General features: G+C 42.5%; 1 protein-coding gene across 1 annotated transcript; it reads right to left on the bottom strand.

The window, feature by feature from the left end:
• Nucleotides 1-212: 212 nt before the first annotated feature.
• ATP6AP2 (ATPase H+ transporting accessory protein 2) lies at nucleotides 213-12,483 on the bottom strand. The gene is made up of 9 exons (XM_063393031.1): nucleotides 12,328-12,483; nucleotides 9,483-9,613; nucleotides 7,158-7,280; nucleotides 5,731-5,826; nucleotides 5,400-5,537; nucleotides 5,042-5,095; nucleotides 3,555-3,704; nucleotides 2,287-2,403; nucleotides 213-1,488 (listed from the first exon to the last, which is right to left on the bottom strand). The coding sequence occupies exons 1-9, from the start codon at nucleotides 12,404-12,406 to the stop codon at nucleotides 1,294-1,296; spliced, it is 1,083 nt and encodes a 360-aa protein (XP_063249101.1). The 5' UTR covers nucleotides 12,407-12,483; the 3' UTR covers nucleotides 213-1,293.
• Between the last annotated feature and the right edge of the window lie 376 nt (nucleotides 12,484-12,859).

Genomic DNA, 12,859 nt, shown 5'->3' with positions numbered 1-12,859 from the left:
GTCAGAGATCAACCACTTGTTTTAACTACTCTCACTGTCTGGTTTAGGAAAATCCACCCAAGACAATTTTTCTTTTGAAGGACAGTTAAAACTAAACTGCTGCAGGCTTAGGGCCACTGTCACACATCAGATGCTGCCACACCTGCCCCAGTCAGCTGAACAAATCCTAAACAGAAGCAGCCACATCTACAAAGCCACAAGGAATAAATGCATTCCAGAACAACTGTTCTTTGTTTTATTGAATGGTTGAAGCAGGACTATAATCCAGGTATACTTAAATCAAGTGTTGGTCCACTCTTATCATCCAAAAGAACTGATTTTTTTATAATAATAACATCAACACAAATGGAAGGAACATGAAGCATCAGAACAGGAACTTCGAAGTGTACATGACGTTAGACCATGACCAGACTGGTGCTACTTCAGGATTTCCAGGCTGCCCTGCACACACCAGCCACACCAGGGTTATCCTGAATCCTGGCTCAGGATTTCCAGACTGTCCAGCACACACCAGGGTTATCCCAAATCCTGGTTCAGGATTTCCAGACTGCCCTGCACACACCAGGGTTATCCCAAATCCTGGTTCAGGATTTCCAGACTGCCCTGCACACACCAGGGTTATCCCAAATCCTGGTTCAGGATTTCCAGACTGCCCTGCACACACCAGCCACACTAGGGTTATCCACCTCCCACCACTGCAGCTCTGGGTGATCCTTCAGCTCACCTCTGAGCATCAACATGAGATCAAAATGCCACTTGTGCTACTAGATCTTAGGCTGATAGAAGTACTACATTCTATATTTAGTATTTTCCTGAAGAATATTTACTTTCCTCTCTGAAGTTACATATAACCATTATAAATATTTACATTAAACATTTACAGCTGGTTCATAATATACAACACAACAATTTACCTATAATTTTTAACCTTCTAGTGGTAAAAGTTTCAAACAACATGTTGTTGTCATAATTTCAATTTATCTGGTTTGCACAGGCAGTACAGGGCATTTCAAAAACACGTTACATGATAAAAAAATGGAATGATATCACTTTAATAACAATTACTCCAGGGAGTGCTGTTTTGGTTTTTTTAAACAAGAAGATTTCAACTTCTAAATCCCATCTGGTGCTACTACTAACATTCAAAATAGTCTTGAAAAGGGGGAAAATACTTAGAAATAAATACACCTTTAAAAAACTTCCACAATTAACCATGTCAGAATATTTCTTTTGCACACAGGCTCAAGGAGACCTTGCTCTTCATCATCCTCCTGCGCTGAAATATGGTGCAGTTCAATCCATTCTTATCTTCTGATTTGTCATCCTATAAATGATGCTGTCATAGCCAGGATCCATGTTCCAGAGGTTGTAGGAGATAACTATCACAGCTAGAGCAAGGCCTATCATCATCCACAGAACGATGTTGAAGATTACAGAGTAGTCAGAGTTATACGGATAGGCAAGGTTGTATGGATTTTCCTTTTTACTCTGCAATAAAGAAAATATTTATTACTTTAAAGTGAGCTTGCACACCAAACATCTTGACTCCATCCAGAGTCTGAGCAACCTAAATGAGAGAGATGTATTTTGTCTAGAGAAATTCGATGCAAGGGCACAGAATGCTAAAAGGTGATTGTGTGAATGGCATCAGTGGAATCCAAAAGAAGGTGACAGGAAAATGAAATCCAAAGTGCTGAACCTGGGGCAGAACAACCCAGGTGACAGCACAGGCTGGGGACTGAGCAGCTGTAAAGAGGGACTGGAGCTCCTGGTGGACAAGGGGAATGGGAGCCAGCAGTGCCTCTGGAGTGACACAGGACAACTGCACCCTGGACTGTGTCTGGAGTCCAGCCAAGGAAAACGTTTTCCCACAGCTGAGAGACAGGACTGCATGCACTGGGGAGACAACACAGAAAGACAAACTCTAACAAGGAATAAGGGAAAAAGACTTCACCATGGATCTGGTTAATGCTTTGGAGCAAGAGAGGCTGTGGGATTTCCAGGAATGGACTTTTCAAGAACTTGGGTGGACAAGAACCAGAGCAACTTGATCTAGCTCCTAAATTAGTCCTGCTTTGAGCAGCAGGTTGGACTGGATGATCTCCAGAGCCTTGCTCAAGTGAAGTTACAGAATGACAAAGTGAACCTCAAGACAAGCAAGTAAGCTGCACCCACACCTAAGTCACAGTCAGTATTTTAGCCCTTAAAGAAAGTTACACTCAGGTGAACTGATATGCTTTGGACCACTTTTAATAAATGAGATGTAGAAAAATGTGGCTGTACTACCTGTGAAGCCTGGAGAATGGAGCGGGTCTTCCTTGAGAGGGGAGAGTTAAACTCCTTCACAGCCACCACTTCTACTACTGCATTCCCACCATACAGATTAAACATCTCATCTGCAAACTGGACAAGAAAAGGTGGTTTAATGAAAGGCCTAGACTGCAGCCAGGAATTAAGCAGAGTTTTGTTAGCAAGAGGTAGCAAAACAGAAGGTGTCAGCTTCAGGAATAACTATGGAAAGCTATAAAAGTTTACACTGTTTTGGAATTTCACTAAATGCCAACCTTCCCGTGGTTTACAAGGCTTCTTTCACACCCCCAATCACTGTTCAGCAGACTGTGGCTTTGCCTCCTTTCTGGGCTGAAATTTACTCTTGTATCCCTTTTACAAAAGGCCCATCCCTGCATCATTTCCCAATTGTGTGTCTGTCAGTTCCAACAAAATATTTAGGTTCTCAAACTCCCACTGGGAAACCATGAACCTGAATATTTTTATCTGGTCTAAATGCTAATATGTCTAATATTTAAATATATTTGCTTAAGGTCAAAGAGGCCAAAGAGCAATGCTTAGAGAAAACAAGTATTTGGCCTAACAAATTGATGTTTTTGAATTTTTTCAGCACACTTTTGGAAATTCTCAAAAGTGACTGATCTTAACAAAAATTTAACTAATGATTACATAAGACCTGCTGAAGAATTACTTTCTTGAGCACACTGATGGATGAACAGCAGCTGTTTTAAAGTCTTAGAAATTTACATTTACACAGCTTTGTGGGCAAGGGTAAACTAACCACTGCACCATGGGATAAAGATATTTCCATATTTCCAAGAGCCTCTTTCTGTGAGACATTCTGCTGTTTTCAAATGCAAGGTGTTTGTTCCAGAAAAACAAACATTTCAAGTCATGTTGATACAAATTTTCAATACACCCCTACTCCTTTGTTCAAAATATCCAAACACATTGTAGAATCATACCAACACTTTCCAAAGAAGCAAATTGTAACATTCTATTTTATAACTAAACAGAAGCATTTTAAAAACCAAACAACAAAAACAAGCATGAGGCAAGCCAGCACTAATGAAGTCACATCTTACTTCTTTGTAGTTAAAAATTATTTTCTTAGTATTATCATGAGTTTGGTCATGGTAATACTAAAATATTAAATACTAAAATTAATTATAATATATTGTATATAAATATATATTATTATAGTACATAAAAATAAATAATATATATAAAATTAAGTACGAAAATTAAAATACTGAAAAATATACCTTTTGCAAAGAGTCTACAAGAATTTGAGAAGCATCCTTGAACTGCTGAGAGTCTTCCCCATATCGTTTTCCAATCTCTTCCAAACCAGTCAGTTCCAGGGAATAAAGGTCTGGAGAGTGATCTTTGGCTAAGTGTTTGTGTCGAGACAGCTTTGGCACAACATTGAGGGCACAAAGAAATTAATTCATACACGGGTTACTTTAAAAACACATTGCACAAAATCAATTTACTTGGACTAATCCAGCCTCACTTTTTACAGTCATATTTCATAATTAGGAAATGGAATTCTTGCCAACAACTAGAAGGTGTCCATAACTGTTTCTTTTTTTAATTCTACATAAAAAGCAGATGATCATTATGTAGCATCTGTTCCTGATACAAGGTTACATACACATAATAGAAAGTGTACTAAAAAGAAATAGAACGATTATTGACATCAGAATCTTCATTCTGTAATTGCCATGAAAATAAAACTCAGAGAAAACAAGACCACATAACTACAAGACTTAGACACTATCATTTCCTTGCTTGAAGCTGGCCCTTGCAAGGCTCAGTAGGCTGCAACTTCTACCTTGTGTTGTCCATGTACAAAAGTAGTTTATTTGAGAACTATCATCAAATAGTTGGAAAATCTAACCAATACAATCCAAATTATCTCAAAGGACAGTAGTGATATTCTTGCATTTCTGCAGGTGAGAAGATGCAGCACTGATATTTGCCTGCACAAGACAACACTCTCTGAAAAACAAGGAATTCAATCCCATCTTCCCAACTACTTAAACTGCAGCACTCCTAGCCTGCAAAACAAAACCAAGCAGTTCCACCTCATTTTCTCAAGAGCCTCATTTCTCTCTACTAGCCCTTTACCTAATGTGAATTTTTGAGTTTCTCCACAACTCTTTCTTTCCCTTCAGTAGTTAAGGACTGCAGCTTAAAGGGCACACAGGAAAAACTAAAATCAAACAAAAAGGCCCACACACCACTGAGCCACTAAAACAAACCCTAAACTACAGCAACAAGACAGCAGCTTCTTGGTAAAAAATCCTCAGGATTAAAAGCTCACCCCTCCATTGGAGCATTTCTATCACCATCACATCAGGGCACAAAAGTCACTCCAGTCTTTTCAGATAAAGTGATATTTTGAAGTAAAATGTGGACAGGGCTAAGAACATGTTCTTAACTACCATTGTACTTCTCAAGTTAGACACCAAAGAAAGCCCCAGCAAATTCTTCATTGAGTATTTCAGAACTCTCCCTGTTCTGACCAAACACAACACAGAAGAAAACTACAGATGATTATGGTTCTCACTCACAATTGCAGTGATGGGGCTGATACAAAGAGAATGCATTATTTAAACTGACAGAATCAGCTGATGACTAGGATATATATCACTGGTTGCCAAGTACCCTGGTTATGGCTTCTCAGCTTTAAAGATCTCTGAAGTTTGTGACACAATGCAGGGAAAAATGTTTCAAAACACCTTACCAGGCTTGCAATATCATGTAGGACTTGAAGTTCTGACAGAAAAAGCAAGTCAACCTGAGGGAAGAGGCAGAGACATATTTCCTTTGATGAAACCCAAGTTAGGGAAATCTTGTTTTATTGCACATGTTTTATAACAGCTGTCTGCTACAGCATCAGAACATGCTAGGAGGAAATAACTCTTTCAATAATTTACTTAGAAAAAGGATGTTTGAACTTAGTTAATTTGGTTAGAAAAAAATCAGGAACGGGCTCTTAGGCAAAGAAAGAGGGAAGAAAAAGCAGGGAAGGAGAAAAGCACAAGCTAACCAAGAATATTAGAAAAAAACCCACAGAAATTCCCCAGCTGAATGGTTTGTACCTCGTTGTTCCTGCTGAGGGAGCTGAGCGGGAGGGAGCTGAGGACGGAGCTGTCCTGGAAGAGGCGGCTCCGCAGCTGGCGCAGCGTCACTGGGAGATCCTCGAACACGGCGTTGGCCTTGCCCACCATGTACACCCTCTGCAGAACAGCCACGGGTCACTGCCAGCAGAGCTCCTGCCCAGCCTCTGCAGGCACACACTAATAACCCATCTGCAATAACTAATGAACTAAGAACTGCAACCTCCAGGCCTGAATTTCGTGTGATCAGCTGGGTTTGCTCCAGCCGCACAAGGGGAAAGAGGTTTGGAAGCAGGAGTGAAGCAGTGCTCACCTCCTCACTGGGGGCCAGCTGCAGCACCACGGGCGTCTCCTCAGAAAATAGAGTATGGATGGCATTTGCAACACTGTCCAGGCTGAAAGGAACAGCCTGGAAAACAAAGTCCAGTCAGATTTTTGGGTTAAACAGGGGCTACTGATTTTAACTACAAAAGAAAAGTGAAGGGTATGCACGTTTCCAAAGTGATCATAAGTAATAGGAACCTGTGTGCAAAACAAAACATCACCTGTGTATCTTTGAACTGACATTTTATTTATGTGGCAGACACAGGATATCCTGAAGAACTCCAAGGGACCATGACTGTGAATTAAGAGGATTATTTAAACTTAGACTACAGCCTTTAGATCATCAAATATAGACGCAATGCAAAAGGGGAACAATCTTGCTGCAAATGGAAAGTTACGAAGCACAAAAAACTGATGGGTGAAAACATACCAGCAGAAAGACCAACTGCTGAAACAAAAAAAGACACATATAAAAAAACCTACTAAAAATAGAAGAAATGCTAGCACAGTATAGTGCCATTACTGGCAAGCTAACAGAACTGTTAAAGGTTTTTTTAAACATTTACTTCTGGGTTTTATTAAAAAAAGATGCAGAATGACACATTTCCATTCAGTACCTAAAGTGTCCTATGACAGAAGAGGCAACGGCAGAGGCAACCCAGGAAATTTTAACAAAAGAACAAAGTTTTTTACTCCAAGGGTGATCAAATGCTGGCAGAGGTTGCCCAGAGGTCATGGAGTCTCCATTTGTGGAGATGCTCACATCCTGACTGAACACAGTGCTGGTCAGCCTGCTCTGGCTGATCCTGCTTGATCTGGGCATTGGATGAGATTTTCAGAGTTCCCTCCCAGCCTAAAGGATTCTTTGTTGCTGTAACAAGCCCGAGAAGCCTTAGCAAAGACAGACAGTGATAAGTAAATGTAATGTGTGTTGATTTGTTCTTGATGCAATATAATGGAATGATGTCTCTAAGTGTTGTATTTCATAGTCAAGTACTTGAGGAAAACTCAAAAGACCACTCAGAGGGTGATACAGTACATCAAAAATCAATCCATATAAAATGTTATCACGTACTCAGCTAAAGTAAAAAACTTAACAATTCTGATTTTGAAATACTAAGTTACCATGGGAAGACGTGGATTGGTACAAAAATTAAAATTAGCTGTCTTTCAAGGAAAAAATGCTTGGTCAAACAAAGCATGTTGTACTGAACACAACAGGAAGCCCTGGGTGACCTCAAGGGCCTCTTACAGAATCCTGAGTAGATTATTGACCCACCAGTTCAGGGGATGTGCAAACCTCAAGGGAAGCAGGAAACAAGTGAACATCAGGAATTACAGCAGAGAACCATGTACTTGTCATTGGCCCACAGGAGTCCCAGGAATGACGTGACAGCTCCCAATGTGGGTACTCACATTCTCAATGGGGTAAGAAAACCCCTTCACAGGCAACTTGTCCACGCCCTTCACTGTCACCAGCACAGTGGCTTGTGGCCGGTGAAACAGATCCCCCACGCCCAGCCCAGGCCACGGGAGGTCCTAGTACAAAACAGCAAAAAACAAAAAAGTTGTACTTCACAGGCAAAGAGAAGAGTTCTTCCCACTATTAAAGCAAAATAACTAATTATGCTGTTAATGCCTCTGTGTAGGACAGCCTCTTGGAAACTTCATGGAGAAGTAAATTAATACTACACTGCTTTCACCCTGAGTAACGCCAGCCAACCATGAAGGAACTGTTAGTTTAACCAGCAACTTCACAGCAAAGTCTACACTAAGAAAACATTATATATAATGGATATATGAGGAGTTATTTCCCATAATTAAATTATAAATACTTTAGTCTGTATTTAGAAAGTGAAGGCTGAACTTAAAAAAATCACTAACATCTTGATATTTCCAGCACAAGAGAAAACAGAGTGGAAAGGAAGGGGAAGAGAGGGATGTGCCAATCACAACAGGCAACTAAACTTAAATGTACAAATTTTCACAGAAATATAAAAAGATTTTTTAGTAGCTTACTACAATTACAAATCAGTAAGAGCACAGTGGAGGCTGACTGGTTTATTCAGGCACAAAATACAAATTCATCTGTCTGGAATAAAGGCAAACAGATCTCCCTATTTGTGTAAATGACATAAGTGCCCTTTTATTGAAAGCCAATTTAATTGCATTTTAGAATTAAATGTGACTGACACTATGATTTGTATCACCTCGCAGAAACAAAGGAAAAACTCTTTAAAGCATCATCAGGGACAAAAATGAGGTTTGGTTTTGTTTTCCTTCAACAAGGGAAGAATATTGAATGACTCCTTCTGAGAATTCCCAATGTAATGCACTAAGAATTCCAAATTCCCTACAGTGGTCTTGCTGCACTGTCAGTTTAGGCTCCTAGACTACAGCTTTGATGTGAGCTGCAAAAGAAGTGCCTGGGCCCTGCAGTGCTCTCCTTACCAGGGCTGGAAGCTGCTCACACAGTGATCTCTGCCTCAGGGACAGCTCTCAGGAACTCTCAGCTCCAGGGCTGAACTGAACAATCACTCCAACACTTCCTTCCCTGCCTGCTTCTAGCATTTGAATTATTAGTAACAGAGAACTATTCCTAAAGGATGCTACAGACCATCACAACAAATGAATTCCCAAGCTGTGGCAAAGGCACAGAGTGAGTAACAAAACACCTTTTTCCATATCCATGACATATCTCTGGATGATCAGGATGCCAAATGGAAGGAACAAGCCAAACTCCACTGTTTTTCTGTCTTTATATGAAACACACATGATACCATTCAATATGTTGGTTTTTCCTGATAAAATAATCAAAGTTTACTCCTCATACTACTCATATAAGTTTGTTGCTAGTTTGACGACAAAAAAGCAGAATTAATTGCTAGCATGGTATTTTCAAATTCCAAAACACAGGCTAATTCCTAAACACATTCAAACCAGCCTTATCAGACCTCTTCCCTAGCTGATGTATGGAAGAAATGAGAACTGGCTGCCCTCACCAGCACTGTGAGAATGCCTCAGCCTGCAGATTTCAGTATCTGGCTGCACACAGACACTGCCAAAAATATCTCCCTATTACACTTTCATCTACTGCTTCAACAGCCACTCATCCCTGCTGAGGCCCAGCAAAAAAATTCAGTAGGCAAGATGGAATCAATCCAAGGGCTCCTGCTCATGTGCCCCACTTTAAACATTGCTTAAATTATATTTGAATACTGAATGTGGAGAAACACTACCACAAACCACGTTTCTAAGGTTTGGATTATTTCCTAGGTAACCAACATACTTGTTCTAACTCTGCTCAGCAGACAGGCCTGCTGACCTGACAAAATGCCTGCCTTGCCAAGCCATTCCTCATCTTCAAATGACTCAGGAGCAGAGCCCTACAGAGAGCCCGTGTGCAAGAAGTGACAGTGGTTCCACAGATCCTCAGTTTGTGACCGTGGATGGGGGGATACAGCACACAGCTGGGTCTCAGAGGAACTGAGGAACAGCATTGGAGAGCTCTGCAGGCTTCCTTCTACAGCTGCTGACTCAAATCACCCAGCTAGCACAGCTTCTGGCTGCTCACATGACCCACACAGCTCTGTCCTGGAAACCACCTCTGTCCAGTCATGCGTTCCTCATGACAAGCAGGGCAATATTTTATATATTCCAGCACATGACAGGAAGATTTGCATTGTGAGTGAGCAGGTCTGCAGCTTTAGAGGTGTTTCACAATCAAGAGCTGGAACGTACCTCTTCAACAGAAAAGCCCATGGTCAGTGCAGCGACATCCGGGATGCGCTCGCCCGGGATGGGCCAGCTCCCATCCCGGAACACAACCCACTGAGGGGAGCGCAGGATACTGAGTTCACCACCACACACACCTGAAAAACAGACACAAACAGCTGCCAGCGTTCCTCCAATCTTTTCCTTTACAGAACAGGGAAAAAAAGGTATTTGAGCTTTCATTTCTTCTTCCTCCCTCCCATGCCTATCAGTTTATGGAAAGCCAGGGATGAGAACTGATCATTTTAATGCTCTGGAATACAAAGTAAGGTTTCTATACCACAATGACTAAGAATTAACAGACCCATATTAACGACAGCAGGGCAATTATTCAAACAACAGCACAGTTCTGTGTAACAGGCCACAAGCAGTCTGGTATTTTACCAGTAGACCTGGTAAAGTGAACTCTCAATGGAGCCAGGCAGACTCCAAAATCCTGTTAAGCTCACAAAGCACCAGCACAGCTCTGTTTGCTTCCAGGACTGCTTGGCACAACACCTCTGCTCATGCAGGCAACAGCCAGAGCCACTGAGCCCAGAGCCAGGAAGTCCAGAGGGATTTCTCAGTGATGGCTTAAACCAGGCCCTGCCAGGACAAGCTGGCTCCTGCAGAACAGCTCTGCTGTCCCTGCTCCACCTCAGGACACCCTGAGATGTTTGTCTTCCTTGGATGCAGCACTGGAACTGCGTGGAGCCTCAATCTGCAACACTGGGTTTTCACTGATCTGGGATCCCCCTTCACTCTCTTCTCCATTATTTTGAATAACAAAGTTGATTAAAGGCATATTTCTAAACTGTTTTATGATGACAGTAATTTACCACATAGGTAAAAAAAGGTAGAAAGGCCTCCATGAAAATATGAGAAGGGCTTCTTTCAACCTGGCTTCCTATCTTAAAGTCACTTAGGCACAGCTGCAATACTGTGTACACCAAAAATTATCTTAATAAATATTAAAATTTTTTTGGTACATATAAGTAGTAACATGCACAATGCAAATTTTCAGGCATGTGCTCCCCAATGAGCAATCTGAGTAGGCTGCCACCAGAAAACTGATTTGATACAAGATAGTCAAGAAATAGAGTAACAACTATTTGCAGGCCTGTATGTTCAAGTTCCAATTATACAATGAATCTGACTACAAACCTCAAAATTGCATGAGTAAGGTAACTGTCTAAAGAAAATAGAAGTATTTATTCATATGATTGATCACTGAAAATTGGTTACCAATCCAAGCAGTGATATACAAGAGTTTTCCAGGGCATCTACAAATCTAAAGGCTATTTACAAAAACAATGCAAGAGTGAACTGATGTGTTGTGCAGCTAAAAACTTCCCTAATATTAATTTAATGTGACCTTGAAGATGCTGTTCCAAAGCCTGGCTCATGATCACGCATACAAATGTTGACAGTAAATCTGAGCTATGTTATGATAAACACACCAAAGGACAAAGTTCTGAGATGCAGGCTGGGGAGGGGGGCAAAAGGAAGGAAAGAGGCCAAACCAAGTGATATTATGGAGCAGATTCAAGAATTTATTTAAATTGATGTGTTCCTTGGGTGGCCTGCTACCAATTTTAATGGTAGATCAACCCATATTTTGAAGGGCAGAAATGTTTCTGGACCAAATCCTTTAAGTAAGAATTTACAAAATGGCTACAAATCCATAGGATTTCAGATGCTGCTCTCCACAAGGCTGTCACATTATCTAGGACAAACTGGCTTACTTAGGGCAGGACTGCTCAGGTGGATAAAGTCAGAGCATTAACCCTTCACAACCGAATTTTCCTCACTAGACTTGTTAAAGATTACCATTAAAACTAAATTTGAAGGTGGGAACATCAGCAGATTCCCTCTAATTGCTTATGGAATAGTTAACCTAATTCCTACCCTGCCAAAGTTGTACCTCAGGTTCTCAAAAGCCTTTGTGAACCTGGAGAGCCAAGGAACATTGACTGAGAAATATTCACAGGGCCCAGAAGTGCCATCACAAGCCTGACTCACAGCAGGTAACACAGAGGCCACAGTGACCACAGGAACAGCTCAGCAACACGTGAAAATTCATAAAAAATAACAAAATTATGTGTGTCTATCACAGAATCATCAGAGTTGGAAGAGACCCCTAAGACATCAAGTCCTACCATCAACCCAGCACTGCCACTGTGACCCCTAAACGAGATCACCCAGGGCCAGAGCCAGACACCTCAAACACCTCCAGGGGTGGTGACTTCATCACCTCCCTGGGCAACCTATTCCGATTTTTTTTTCTAGTATCTGATCTGAATCCCTGTCTCAGCTTACAGAATTGGATTTTAATATCATCTGTATACCATATAAATTAATTCAATAAAGTAGCACATTACATACAATTATACACATGCATTATCAAAATATACAATATATTATCTAAATATAATAATATAATATTGATACAGAATAACTTTGTAATATAATTATAAAAATAATTTTATAAAAATATTTTCTATCATGAACTTACCCAATAAAATTATAGAAATTTATGATTTAATATAAACCAGCCTTTGGACTGAAAGGGGCAGGATAAAAGGGTTCGAGCACGGTCTGTGGAGGAGGATGGGGGTGGGGGCAGGGAGCTGCAGCACAGTGACAGACCCCCGCTGCCACCCTCGGTCCTGAGCCTGGCACCCACAGACACAGACAGCGCCCTCACCTTTCCCTTCACCTTTCCCCCTCCCCAGCACTGCGGCCCAGCCCCTTTCCCGCAATATGCCCCTGCAGCGGCCGGGCGGCCCTCCTCCCGGCTCTCCCCCGCGCCGGCCCGTCCCCGCTCACCCACCGGCGACACAGGCCGCCGCCACCAGCGTCGCCAGCCCCAGGGCCCGACCGGCCCCGCCGCGCCGCCCCATGTCCGCCATGAGCCACCGCCGGGCCGCGCCGCGGACAGACACACCGAGCGCCCCGCCCGCCGCCTGACAGACAGCCGCGACAGCCAATCCGTGGGCGGTATTCAGGACGAGTGGGCGGGACTCGGCAGAGCTGACCAATTGCCGCGCGGTCCCTGTCACGGGACTGAGCAGTCAGCTGTCCCGCTGGGGGCGGGGTCTCTGTTTGAGTGGCGTTCCGACTTGGCCAATCAGATCGCGAGGGGTCTCTGCACCATTTTCCTCCCCGCATTCTAAACCCAGAGGGAGCGCCGAGGAGGCGGAGCCAACTGACAGCTGATTCAGCCAATCGGAGCGCGAGGGGGGGTGGGGCTTTGCTCCGCCCACACGGTCGGCCTGACAGGGGCGGGGTGAGACTGTGATTGACAGCCAAATGCGCCATTCAGAGAGCAAGGAGGCGGCCCCACCCTCTCGGCAGCCGTGTGG

The sequence above is a fragment of the Prinia subflava genome, chromosome 3, assembly GCF_021018805.1.
Source record: "Prinia subflava isolate CZ2003 ecotype Zambia chromosome 3, Cam_Psub_1.2, whole genome shotgun sequence".
Lineage (NCBI taxonomy): Eukaryota > Metazoa > Chordata > Aves > Passeriformes > Cisticolidae > Prinia > Prinia subflava.
The sequence above is the reverse complement of the archived record's forward strand: the minus strand, read 5'-3'. Positions and strand labels throughout refer to the sequence as shown.

What these genes read in the sequence shown, in the direction of transcription:
- ATP6AP2 (XM_063393031.1), bottom strand. Translation starts at nt 12,406, where the DNA reads ATGGCGGACATGGGGCGGCGCGGCGGGGCCGGTCGGGCCCTGGGGCTG. An exon ending in CCCTCAGCAGGAACAACGAG is followed by an intron (nt 5,096 to 5,399) that starts GTACAAACCATT and finishes CTCTTCCCTCAG; the next exon opens with GTTGACTTGCTTTTTCTGTC. An exon ending in TACATGATATTGCAAGCCTG is followed by an intron (nt 3,705 to 5,041) that starts GTAAGGTGTTTT and finishes GTTGTGCCAAAG; the next exon opens with CTGTCTCGACACAAACACTT.